We start from the raw sequence: 14,222 nt of genomic DNA, 5'->3' as shown, positions 1-14,222 counted from the left end.
CTTCTCCTAAAAAGTCAGCCCGCTTTCATTTTAGATTGCATCATTACTTATCATCAGGTGAGATTGTAATCAAGGGCTAACTTGTAAAGTATAAAAAAATAACATTAGTGCCGACCTTAATTAATTGCCTTATTAATTAACTAGCTAACGCCGCGCGGTTTCACCCGCGTGGTTCCCGTTCCTGTAGAAATATGGGGATAATATAGCCTATAGCCTTCCTCGATAAATGGGCTATCTAACACTAAAGGAATTTTTCAAATCGGACCAGTAGTTCCTGAGATTAGCGCGTTCAATCAAACAAACTCTTCAGCTTTATACTTGATATTAGTATAGATTGGATTAGCTTAACTTATTTTACACAAACATCAAGACATGGATATTGGACAGGATCTATTAACTTAAAGGTACCTTTAAGGCAATGGCGTAAATTTACCGATTAGAGCAGCAATAGCCGAGCCGGTAGGTCGACACTGAGCATCAACATAAAACTGTTATGATATGGCTTTGCCGTATTTCCCAGCGCGCGGGAGGTGCGCACCACCCAGGGGAAATTTCGCGGCAGTTCTCTGCGGAGCCTCTACAAGTTTTATGGTCGGCACCCGCGCCTCCCACCATCAACTTCTTATCGTCTCACATAACAACGACCAGTAAAGCCCGGCAGACGTAATTAGTTACCCATGACTCGAGGATCCGTTTCGTAGTGGCTGGGCTTTTGTCTTTAGGGTGCTGTTTCGTTGTATTACGATTTAATGTGTAACCCCTACTAGTACGGAGAGCTTATGATTTTTTACCGGTATATGGGTGTTATATGTTTTACATAACTTCTTTATTTTAACAACTAGTTCGTTGACTCCATTGTTTATATAGAGTTTTTATTTTATGTTAGGTAATTGAACGATGAAAATGTTTTCTTGTTTCATACTTTTTGGTAGAACTTTTTTTCAAAGATTTAACTGAAAGTTGGAGGTGCATACCCTGGACCGGATTCGAACCTACGCCCTTTGAATATATCTGATAAATAGTTAAAGAGTCGAACATTATCACCCTAAGACGCCCGCTTTGGAGCAGTGTGGTAACTGGTAAGTTATCCATATACCTTCTCCTACGTAGTGGGCAACGATGTTATCCTATTAGACATGTTACGAGCCTACAATCACCGCAAAAAGTGATCTGAATTTAGTCCACTGAGCGCACACATGCACAATTTTGTGTTTTCTTGCGTTATATATTTATTTCTCGATCCCCGACTGGGTCGATTAAGGTAGTCCAGGTCTGGCTGGTAGAAGGCTTCGACCGTGGGTAGTCTATCCTACCGACAAAAGACGTACCGCTAAATGATTTAGCGTTCCGGTACGATGTTGTGTAGAAACCGAAAGGGGTGTGAATTTTCATCCTACTCCTAACAAGTTAGCTCGCTTCGATCTTAGATTGCATCATCACTTACCATCAGCCCATTAGCCAAGTGGCGCGTTAGCGATCGTAGAAAGAGAATCGACGTGCGACTTGGCTAGGGGGGCTGGTGAGATTGTGGTCAAGGGCTAACTTGTAAAGAATAAAAAACATCTATACTATATATATATATATATACTTTTTACACTTCCTGAACACACAACTCGATATTGTACACAATATTTATGTATTATTTGTTTAAATAACTTTCGTTGTGTACTATGCGACTAAACGAAATTAAGACAATCCTCCTAAACGCGAAAGTATGGATGTTTGTTTCTCTTTAACGCCACTACTACTGAACCGATTTGGCTGAAATTTGGAATGGAAATAGATTTTACATAGTCTACCTTTCATCCCGGAAAAGTCCATGGTACCCGCGGGATTCGTGAAAAACTGAATTCCATGCGGACGCAGTCGCGGGCGTTCGCTAGTTAGCCATATTTGTTCGCCTCAGTTTCAACGCGCTAGTGACATGTCGAATAGTACAAAATCTTTGGCCATTACCTAATACTAACAAGTTAAATAAAGGAATATACAATGTACGTACACAACATTAACTGTTGAACAGCTATGTAATGCTGTTAAGTTAGGTATCGATCTGGTGGAGTGTGGTGGTTCCGTAATGCGTCCCGCGGGGAGTGCGAGGAAGCTGCGACGCTCCGAGAGCTCCAGGGATGCCTAATGCAATACCTACTCATTGCTGTATCTACTTAGTTCTTAGGTACCTATGTGGAAATAATCTTAACATAGTATGCACAACAAAATCGCTTCTCGTCTAGCTTAGTGCGAGCTCAATAATAGAGAGAGTGATTCGTAGATTAGATGTTAAACATCTATGTAATGCTGTTAAGTTAGGTATCGATCTAGTGGAGTATGGTAGTTTCGTAGTGCGAGGATGCTGCAACGCTCTGAGAGTTCCAGGGACGCCTAATGCAATACCTACTTATTGCTGTATCTTAGTTCTTAGGTACCTATGTGGACTCTGGAAATAATCTTAACATAGTATTGACAACAAAGTCGCTTCTCGCCTAGATTAGAACTAAGTACACATACAATCCATGCGTACTTAGTTCTAAGCTAGGCGAGAAGCGACTTTAATGTGCTCAATAATACATCTAGATAGTGTGATTCGTCCCTTAAGTAGATTTGGGATTTTGCAAGTTGACTCGGTATAGGCCTAATGCACACCACGCCAGGACTCATCGCGAGACGATAACAAAAAAAGCTGTTGACCAACAGCGACGCAATCGAAAATATCGCTCTTTTTTCTTTGCGATAGGACAAAGAGAGAGAGAGGTCTTCTTTTAATTCTCTACAAATTAGACCTTGACTACAATCTCACCTGATGGTAAGTAATAATGCAATCTAAGATGGTTGCGAGGCTAATTTGTTAGCAGTAAGATGAAAATTCACACCCCTTTCGGTTTCTACACGACATTGTACGTCTTTGCCGGTAGGGTGGTTCTTGTAACTAGCCACTGCCGAAGCTTCCCACCAGCCAGACCTCGACCAATTAAGGAAACCTCAATCGACCCAGTCGGGGATTGAACCAAAGACCTCCGACTTATAAATTCACCGCGCACACCACTGCGTTGCAAAGGCTGTCTGGTCTGAGAGCAGGTACCACAACTCGTAGTTATAACCTTAAGTTGACTGCCAAAGATTTATCTAAATCTCTTGGCGGCACAAATCCGATTTATAGCATTCTGGTACGGTGACGTGCAGGTACGGGTAGGCCTAACATGTGTGCCACGACATTATTTCATGAAGACAAATCGACCAATAACGCCGCTTTCGTTATTTTCGTTCGTTCGTTCGTTCGATGAAAGAAAGAGCGATATTTCCGTTTCGGCCGCATTTGGTCATTTTGTCTTTAATAGATGTGTCATGAGTCGCATGATGAACCTGCTTTTGCAGTAGACTTATATACCTGCCAATTCAAGGAAGTCATCTTAGAGTAACTCACTCACCATCGGAAAATCGGAAAGTTATTTATGAATAAAAAATTTGTACCAAATTCTTCGTTATGATCTGATGTCACGGGAAAATTCAGTATCTTAATAACATCGGAATGGAGGCAAACAGGATGGATATTGGGATTTTAGGAATTTAGACAAAACCTAAATGACTAATAAGTATTAACCTAAAAATCCTTTCTAGATCTAAGAGACCCCTAGATAACCGTTGGAAAAAAATAGGTATTAGACTGCACCTACTAGATGACGTCGCGATTTAAAATAGTTACTGAAAGTGTCCACTGTCCACCTGATGAAGTCCAGTACTGTCGTAATGTGTCCCGAGGGAGCTTCGAGTACACTGCGACACTGCGATCCGCTCTAGGGATAAATGTAAGTGTCTAATGTTACATCCAACGCTTATTGCTAGCTGACTACAACTATATTATCAACATTATAACGTACACATATAGTGTGTACTAACTAGCGGTCCGCGTGGAATTTAATTTTTCACAAATCCTTCGGGAACTATGGATTTTCCGGGATAAAAAGTAGCGTATTTGTTAATCCAGGCTATAATATATCTTAATACCAAATTTCAGCTAATTCGGTTCAGTAGTCGAGGCGTGAAAGAGTAACAAACATTCATATCATCAAAATCATCGGGAAACCATGGATTTTTTCGAGATAAAAAGTAGCCTATGTGTCAATCCAGAGTAAAATCTATTTCCATTTAAAATTTCAGCCTAATCGCTTCAGTAGTAGCGGCGTTAAAGAGTAACAAACATCCAAACATACATCCAAACATCCATACAAACTTTCGCGTTTATAATAATAGTAGGAGTAGGATTATATCTACCTATATCTTACCTAAATGATGAAAGATGATGATCAATGATCATCTGGCACTTTTAACTTTCAAGCATTCGAAATCAAAATCATAGTCATATACAAGTTACTATAGTTACATTATATACCTTTAGGTGTCAAAGTTATATACAGTTACTATAGTAAAATTTACGGCAGGCGTCCACAGATCCGCATCGTACGCATACGGATTTTAGTATTATTTGTATAGAAATTAACACAAGTGCGTCTACTGATCCGAATCGTACGGATCGTATCGAACGGATTTTATCTACCGAAAAATTAAAAATCCTTTTGATGCGATGCGTCCGATCCAAAACGTACGATGCGAATCAGTGGACGCCTAACATTACTGATTAATGATTCGCTTGTGGAAAATGGTAGTGTTTTAATTTTGAGCTTGGCAAGTATAAGAGAAATAAACACCTATTGAATTTTCGTTGGATTACAACAATGTACACGAAGTATGTACCAGTATTTTGTAAGGTTGCAATATCGTTAATTGTAAGGTACTATAACATTCTGGTGAAATCCAGTTTCCTCATAATAATATAACCCACAGGGACCGCGAACATGCTGCGACGTTCGAGCCACTCCTGGGATACCTAATGGAATATCTACGGGCTCATTGCTGTAATTTATTATATGGATGCCTACAGAGTTGCATATTGGATGAAATCAACAACTTTTTATGTAAGTTTTACTCTAATAAAATTGAAAATATTGAAAAACCCCGTATGTCATGAAAACACTTTTCCATATCAAAACAATTACACTCTCGAACAAGTCATCAATATTCTCTTTCATTTGAGTCTCCACAAGAGTATAACTGCAGACATTCGGTTATTATTCCCCACTTTCACCCCCCACAACTTTTAAACGGCTAAACCGATTTTCATCAAACATGTCTAAGAACAATCGCACAAAAGTTACCTTTAAGGGGTTAAAAACAGAACAGAGTTGTGCAGGTACCTACTTAATGTCATTATCATAAGTCTATTTGAATGGCTTACTGCCACAGAGTTCGATGCAGGTTGGAATGACCGAGACCGACGATTATTCAGAGACATGTAAAGGCGCAAGGCTGAAAAGCCTAATATTTCAAAGCCAGACCCAATGGTAAAAGTAGAACGCAAGATCTTATGACTGATTTTTTCGTAATAAAATAATCTTGATTTTAGCTTATTATACGAGAAATTCTGGTGTGGAGTGAGCTCTGTGGATTGTAGCTGGTTACGGAATTCGATAGTTCAGGTTTACCACCAAAACGAAGGCAATCACAAACAAGAACCTACCTTTCGATGCTGCAGACCCGTCTAGGCGCCAGAAGACAACTTCCTCGGCAGGACACATTGACAATGGCTTCACACACACTTGCACTGGACCAGAGTCTCGATAGTAAAAAGTTGTTGTCTTGTACACACCAAGATTAAAACAATTTAATGTTGAATTGCACGTAGCACCACGTGGTCTTAAAATTTTTAGTCGAAACAATCGAACTACTCTGTGTCGTGATAACGGGTCTCAATGGCCACCCGGTCGCTTGCATTCGTGCGGTAAGATATCTTTGCCATAACTACCCTCAAGTTGGTGATTAATCTATCTATCCAGATTATGGAACTATCGAGAAGAAATAATTGGAATAGGGATATTTACAAACAAATGCAAAAACCAGATCAGTGTTAGTTGCTAGTATCGTAGTACCTCCGAAGAGTTGTGACTGAAAAAAATAGTCAACCTACGAAATGTTTTAAAAGAATGTATAGGTATTGTTAATAATAATCATATTCTAAACTGAAATTTTGTTGTGAATCCATTTGCATTTGTATTTATAAACGTATTTAATTTGACAGAAAAAAATATTTCATACACCAGCTCGGTGAAGGTCGTCTTCGCCTTACGTTGGGGTCCTCTACAATTTTCAGTTTTGTTTTGCGTTATACAAGTCGATATTTGACAAGCTTAAACATTTTTATATTAAATCGGATGGATTAACATGTATTCGAGGCTAACAGAGTATGTAACAGCTTAAATCTGTGTTTAATCCATAGACCATACATACCATGATTTGTTTATACGCCCGCCATCAGTACTTGGTACTCATGGGTCCTATAATACGTCAATTCCAACTCGCCGTACGCCGTCCCACTTGTCGAGGAATTAAAATTTTATATCCAACGAAAATGTTAATCCTTCGCTGTCCCAGGCAGCCTATAAAAGCGAATTGCCGTATCTTGAATTGTTTAAATTGAGGAGCACGATACCAAGGAGTGTTTTGAACTTTGTTTACACATAATTTGGTTATACCTACTTTTATTAAGAAGTAATTATATTATATAATAAGAAGTGATTTGAACTGAAGAAAATCAACACCTCTGGTATTTGATGGTCTGGTTAAAGATTTGAGCACTCAATTTAGTGTATAAGGTTCCGCAATTAAATGGTAAAACGGGATCCTGTTACTAAGACGTGGTAACTACAGCTTGGAAAAAAATATTGTGGTGGGAAATGTAGAAGGTCCAAACGACCTTGTGGTCAAACGACCACGAGGTAGATCTCCAACCTGATGGTCGGATCTACTCAAAGAAATAGGTGCCCGCACCTTTTACAGTGCCGTCCAAATGGCCAGCGACCGTACTCGATGGAGGAGCATTGTCTACCGAAAGGTGACTCGCTAAGGTGTTCACGATCCTCAGTCATGAGGGATCGACTGGAGAGAGAGTTACTAAGACAGTCAGTCACCAGGCTGTGTTATGAACAAACATCCAAACAATTATCCATACAAACATCCATAGGCAAACTTTTGCGTTTATAATTTTAGTAGGAAGTAGGATTATTAGTGTATATTATATACATAATATCATATAGATATTATAGATGCCTAAATTATAATTCTTGCCAAAGGTTTCATCCTACATTCAATCATACTGTACATAATTAACAGGTATTTAATTTATTAAATGATTCCCGTTTCAAGCTAAAGCTCCATGATGAGGGTTGACTCGTCTGGCTTTATATATGATGTCAGTTTTTATACTTACTGCAACATTGGACATAGACATGTTGGAAAAGTGACTGTAATTGGGTATTCGCCTACCTTTTTTAATGTTTTATCTAATTTATAAATATAGAAAACACACATTAATGGGATGTTAAAATATCAAAAACAACCTAAAATCTTATAACGTAATTATATGAAAAATCAAATACTTAGGTATGTATGTATCTATAGGTACTAATATTATAAAGCTGAAAAGTTTGTTTGTTTAAACGCACTAATCTCAGGGACTACTGATCTGATTTGAAAACTTCTTTCAGTGTTAGATAGCACATTTTTCGAGGACGGCTATAGACTATATTTCTACGGGAACGGGAACCACGCGAGTGAAACCGCGCGGCGCCAGCTAGTTTTTAAAAAAATCTGCTATCTTAGTCCCCATAACACAGACTACGCTGTTCGCTTACTTTGTGGTTAGATAGTGATGTGTGTTTTGTTTAAATATTTTAAAAAAATAATAATAAATTAACAATGTGTGTGTAAAAACTAAAAAAATCAGTCTATACTACAGCCTTTCTTGATGAGTACTGTTTACCAACAAACAAATTAGAATTGAAGGTAGAAAACGCATGCCATATCATAGCTTATTTATTTTAAATTATGTATTGTTTGTTTATAAAATGTTATATAAAATATCAAATATATATACCATATCTAATTGTTCTAAGCTTATTAATCAAATTTATTTTCATTAATTTAATGAAAAACTTAATTATAATTATTATTAGGTGTGAAATGACTAGTGATATATACCCTCATTATTAATTTGTTTGTTGGTAAACAGTACCCATCAAGAAAGGTTGTAGTATAGGTGGAAACAGTGGCGCAGTGGTTTGCGCGGTGAATTTACAAGACGGAGGTCCTGGGTTCGAACCCCGGCTGGGCAGATTGAGATTTTCTTAATTTGTCCAGGTCTGGCTAGTGGGAGGCTTCGGCCGTGGCTAGTTACCACCCTACCGGCAAAGACGTACCGCCAAGCGATTTAGCGTTCCGGTACGATGCCGTGTAGAAATCGAAAGGGGTGTGGATTTTCATCCTCCTAACAAGTTAGCCCGCTTCCATCTTAGACTGCTTCATCACTTACCATCAGGTGAGATTGTAGTCAAGTGCTAACTTGTAAAGAATAAAAAAAAAAATAAAAAAAAAAATAAAAAAAAAAAATAAATAAATAAATAAATAAAAAACATAAGGTAGGTATACGAGGGTTATATAAGTAGGCGAGCTCGTCAGTGCGGAAGACAGGTGGGAATTAATGGAGCATAAGAGACTAACGCATGCAGCACAGCCGCGGTCAGAGCTGATAAAACGCGGATATTAGGGCGCCGCGGCCGCTGAGCGCTGTGTCCATCACGCTAACATATGCGTGCAGGAGGCTCGCTCGTTAATTACATCTCATACGTTTCAGTCTTACTATGTCTGACTAGTACTATTTACCAATGATATTTTATACTAGAGATAGGGTAAAAGCGCATCAAAACTGAGACGGACAAATGTGTATAATGGGGATGATGACTAGGTTTGAATATATTGATTTTTATGATACATTAATAAACATTCGGGTAAATAGGGTCAATGTTAACTAATTTATACATAAAAAGCAAAGATCGTCTGGATATTTGCAAAATAAACGAGATTATAATATTTCAAAATCTATTAAAAATCTTTTATCGTAATTAGATGAAAATTCATACAGTTTTAGCTTTCTTACATTAAATGTGTCATTTTTTAATATATGAACTATAAACATAAACGCACAAATAACAAAGATGCTAGTAATTTTGTTTGAACGCCCATACAAATCTAACGATCATTACGTTGCCTACGACGTCATTAATTCGTACCATTTTGTACGGAACGTTTTTCAGGGATCCGCGGCAGCGCCGTAAATCTGACCCTTTAAATCCCTGTAGCTCCGAAAGCAATGATCGCAGATACCCTGTTACTTTTACAAAATTGCTTTACTATTAGCATACTCTTAATTTATATACAATTTAAAAAACTGTCATCATCCCTATTGTCTTAATGTCATTTAGTCGCTTGTTAAACAACGAAAGTTATTTCAGCACATAATACCTAATTATTGTTATCTACAATGTTGAGTTGTGTGTTTAGGATAAATATACAATGTCATTAAACACAAAATTGTGCATGTGTGCGCTCAGTGGAGTCGCTGAATTCGAATCACTTTTTGCGGTGATTTTGTAGGCTTTACATATCTATTATTTAAACATAGTATAAAATAATCATTGCTATTTACTAACTAGATAGATAATATTCACAGTAACACATTGCAAATAGGTTGCCTAGTTGAATTGCGGCCAGACACATTTTTCATACAAAATCTAGGAATCCATAAACTAATACAGAGACAACTTAATTCAGATTAATTAAGCATAAAATAAGCTTTCATTTGACATATTAGACATCTAAATAACAGATGAGGGTACATAAATATAACATTACTCATCTGTTTATATCTGGCACCTCCACAGTCGCAATGTGAAAGCAGGCAACCTTTACGTTTTCAATTTTGTTGGGTAATTTCTTTTAAATAGGATAAGATTTTTATATTAACCAATGAGGGACTACTTACTAATACTTACTATCCGGCCGCAATTTAACTAGGCAACCTATGTGCAATGTGTCGAGGTGAATATTGTGTATAATTTATTTCTTGTCCCAAATAAATAACAGATGAGGATATAGGTATATTTCTTATGCCGGATCTCGTACTATAATGGTAGGCGTCCACAGATCCGCATCGTACGAATCGGATCACGGTAGTGTAACACCACTAACTTCCCAATTCCGGGCTGAAAATCTCTAAGTAGAAAGAAAGGTTCAGTAATTTATAGCCACGCTAACCGCTGGACCAACGAGACAATACGTATTACACTCAACTCGAACTTTTAGACAACCTTTGGTGCTTAGATTTAGCGCGGGATAATCGTTTAATGTTAACAGCCCTCTACTTTTCAAATTTATTGGTAACATTTCTGATTTTAAATAACATGAAAAAACATGACTTTAAAAAAAAACATCAAAATCGGAGCTGTTTCTGAAGACTTCCTGAATATGCTTGTTTTATGTATTACTAGTTGACGTCACGCGGTTTCACCCGCGTTGTTCCCGTTCCCCTAGGAATACGGGGATAATATATAGCCTATAGCCTTCCTCGATAAATGGGCTATCTAACACTGAAAGAATCTTTCAAATCGGACCAAGCTGAAGAGTTTGTTTGATTGAACGCACTAATCTCAGAAACTACTTTTTTCTGAGATTAGTGCGTTCAATCACACAAACTCTTCAGCTTTATAATAGGAGTATAGATTTGACTCCATCATGGGTGTTAGATGATTTCGCGCCATATTCGCATTAGGCGTCTGAATCGCCTTGCTTGCTTACCTAAGGGTACCAACACACATACTAAGATAGGAGTATCTTCCACTGCTCCTTAACTTTCACAGCTTGGTCAAGCTTTTGGTTTTCTTGGCGGGCTTTTTTAATCTAAGAGTCAGAAAGTAACCATATTTGACGGCCTCCTTGGCGCAGTGGTATGCGCAGTGGATTTACAAGACGGAGGTCCTGGGTTCGGTCCCCGGCTGGGCCGATTGAGATTTTCTTATTTAATCCAGGTCTGGCTGGCACCACCCCATCAGCAAAGACGTACCGCCAAGCGATTTAGCGTTCCGGTACGATGTCTTGTAATAACCGAAAGGAGTGTGGATTTTCATCCTGCTCCTAACAAGTTTCCATCTTAGATTGCATCATCACTTACCATCAGGTGAGATTGTAGTCAAGGGCTAACTGATAAAAAATAAAAAAAAAATAAAAAAAATAATGGGACTTAAAACGTAAGTATCTAGTATGCAAGAAGTAGAAAATATCAATTAAAGATCTGAAATACGTGAAATAGGTATAAAACTAAACAACCCATTAGTAGGCACTCACCTTTGAGAGATCTCGGCTTAGCTTGTTTTCTTCTAGACATATTCTAAACTAAAACCATCGTCTTGGAAATAAACAACACAGCTAATGAAAGAACAGATCACCAAATCCAATAAAGAATATAATTCAAAACACTTCAAATCAGATCTGGAATAGTCACATCAACTCGATCAAACTTTGTTAGTTACTGGAAAACCCGGGGAAAAGTTTATCGTAAAAGTATCTGCGGGTATGAAACGTCACGAAAAGCGACGGGCGGCATCTCACGCCGCACACGACGAGCTTACTGGCGCCCAACAAGTGGTCATAATAATATAAGCTGCCGCGCAAACTCACATAAGACGAGCTTTATTTGTTAGTGGCACCCTCGCTTCGTTATCGTTACACATTGTTCTTCATTTTGTAAAACCACAACCATAGACAACCATTTGACACACTGATTATTTATACGAATAATAAGAGTGTATTACTTATTACAATAATAGGTTAGTACCTGTTGCACAAAACATGATGGTTGTTTTGATGGAAACGTCTCTCGAACCCTCATCTATAATGATACAATGTTATTTCCTGTGGTATATTTCTTTTAGTAAATCTTTATTAAATGTTTTTTTTTTTTTAATTTCAGATGGACTTAGCTTAGCTGTTGCTTGGTGTAGCTAAATGTTTGATAACACATTTGCTCGTAAAGTACCGCTTATTTCACTAATTTGAATATCGTAATGTATCTCATTACGCACATGTGCCGTAATGTAATATAAATACTTAGTCATTCGTCTAAAAACGAACGGTATTTTTTAAATCTACCGCACTTATATTATAATGCACTATTACAATTTTGGGATCTTTCTGACCTTTTCGCTTTCGAAATTCGACTTGGTTGGAAAGTCATTAAGGTTCATTACAAAAAAAATATATTTTATTTTGGATAATTATAATTAACATTAAACAATTAAAAAACAAAAAGAGGCCTCATTTTCCCTCGTATAATTTAAACCATGAAATCGGAACATGCAGAAATGAGGAGGAGAAACCAGGAAAGAAACCAGTTGTAAAGAGGTAAAGATTGTGAGTTTATAGAGGACTTTTGAAAGGTCAGGATTACGTCATAATTGAATTTAATTTAATGGTGGTAATAATAGTCGAGTGAGAGCCGTGGTAGCCTAGTGGATATGACCTCCGATTCCGTAGGGTGTGGGCCTCCAACTTTTCAGTTGTGTGCATTCTAAGAAATTAAATATCACGTGTCTCAATCGGTGAAGGAAAACATCGTGAGGAAATCTGCATAACAGAGAATTATCTTAATTCTCTGCGTGTGTGAAGTCTGCCAATCCACATTGGGTCAGCGTGGTGGACTATTGGCTTTACCCCTCTCATTCTGGAAGGAGACTCGAGCTCAGCAGTGAGCCGAATATGCGTTGATAATGATGATGATGAATTCTATCTTTCTTTAAATTGTCAGTAGGCAAGTAGTAGCAACCCAGAGATGGCAAATTGGTGATGTTAAACCTACACCCCAGTGCCTCGGACAGCACGCTAAGGCGTCTTCGTCGGTTCCGTCGGGTTATCATTAACATCAACATCGTAACAGAGTCAAACATTATCATCCTAAGCCCGACAGGCCGCATTAGAACAGCGTGGTGGGTGGGTAGCATCTAAACTTAATTTCCTCACAGAAGCCCTTACAATAGGCTATAGCGGGTACTTATAAATAATCTGATAATAACTTAGTCTTTGTAGAGTTTGGCTAATGAAAGTAGAGACTGAAATCGTCCGCCTTTAGAAACAATCGGAGTAAATTCTCAAAATAATAGTGCAAATATTGGAATAACTGAGTTTACTCTAGTAACCAATATGCACGCCATTGACGATCAATTATTCTCATGTTTCTGCAGCACCCACGACTATATCTGATCGTATTGGTCACTGCGTGCACGACGGCTCGACTTATAAACCGTTAATGGCTGACCTTAGCTAGCCAAACTCTACCTACCAAAATTTTAATTCTTTAGTCTCTTAGCAGCCCTAGACAAGTGGCACGTAGATTCTCTTTCTACGATCGCTAACACTTCGATAACTAGAAAAATGTATGGCAATGACAGATCTTGATCACGTGACTTGTCGATAGCAAATGTCATTCCCATACATCTTTCTAGTTTTCGAAGCGTTAGCGATCGTAGAAAAAGAATCGACATGCCACTTGGCTAGAGGGGCTGCTCATCTCTGTTCTACCTAGTAACTATGCTACCGCCATCTAGGATCTTATTTTATCAAATCTATCGGAGTTAATAGACCGTACAGACTACTTTAGTATTTTAGTCAAGTAAGTACGAACAATTTTTGAATTTACCGCCCAAAAATCATTCGTACTCGACTAAAATATTAAAGTAGTCCGAACTAGGTCTAAGCTAAGAGGTGCAGATAAAGCTTAATCCCTACTCAGGTATCAGACCAAATAATTACGCCCACGTAAAGCCATTAGCCATTTATAGCCAAACTTGCCAATGAACATTCAGTAAAAGTAAAAGATTCAAACGTACCGTTCAGATAGCACTGTCCATTTTAACAAACAAAAGATATATAAAAAGATATAAAAAGAAATAAATTAGATTTATAATTGGATATAGACTTTGATTTACAAAATCAAAGGTTTTATAAAATAAATTTTTCATCTGGCAAAACTACAACGCGTCAAATGTGACGTAAAACAGAACCTTGCTCAATCAGCTGATTGTCAGTTGTCACTTATCCAGTGTTGCTAATTTGTGGAAAATTCCTTAAATTGCGGGAGATTTCAACTCAATTGGGACATGATACGGACATTTGTTACATGCGGGTGCGACACAAAAAAGTAGTAAATAAATAAGTTGTTACTTATTGTCGTTTTTATGGTAACTCTGTATTATGTCATACAACTACATTGATAGTAATTAATATTTTGT

The 14,222-nt window shown here is 37.7% G+C and overlaps 1 protein-coding gene across 2 annotated transcripts in view; it reads right to left on the bottom strand.

The window, feature by feature from the left end:
- LOC112049625 (zinc finger protein 423 homolog) overlaps positions 1–11,540 on the bottom strand; it is a 109,505-nt gene extending 97,965 nt beyond the window's left edge. Inside the window, exon 1 of one of the 2 annotated variants that reach the window (XM_052884009.1) lies at positions 11,284–11,540. In XM_052884009.1, the coding sequence (XP_052739969.1) occupies positions 11,284–11,323 (40 nt within the window). In that variant the 5' untranslated portion in view covers positions 11,324–11,540. Of the gene's footprint in view, positions 1–5,569; positions 5,820–11,283 lie in introns of those variants that run through there. The other variant, XM_052884005.1, reaches the window with a different exon arrangement.
- Positions 11,541–14,222: the final 2,682 nt, after the last annotated feature.

This window comes from Bicyclus anynana, chromosome 1, assembly GCF_947172395.1.
Source record: "Bicyclus anynana chromosome 1, ilBicAnyn1.1, whole genome shotgun sequence".
NCBI classification, from domain to species: Eukaryota; Metazoa; Arthropoda; class Insecta; order Lepidoptera; family Nymphalidae; genus Bicyclus; species Bicyclus anynana.
Note: the sequence above shows the minus strand (reverse complement) of the source record. Positions and strands in the feature narration are given on the sequence as shown.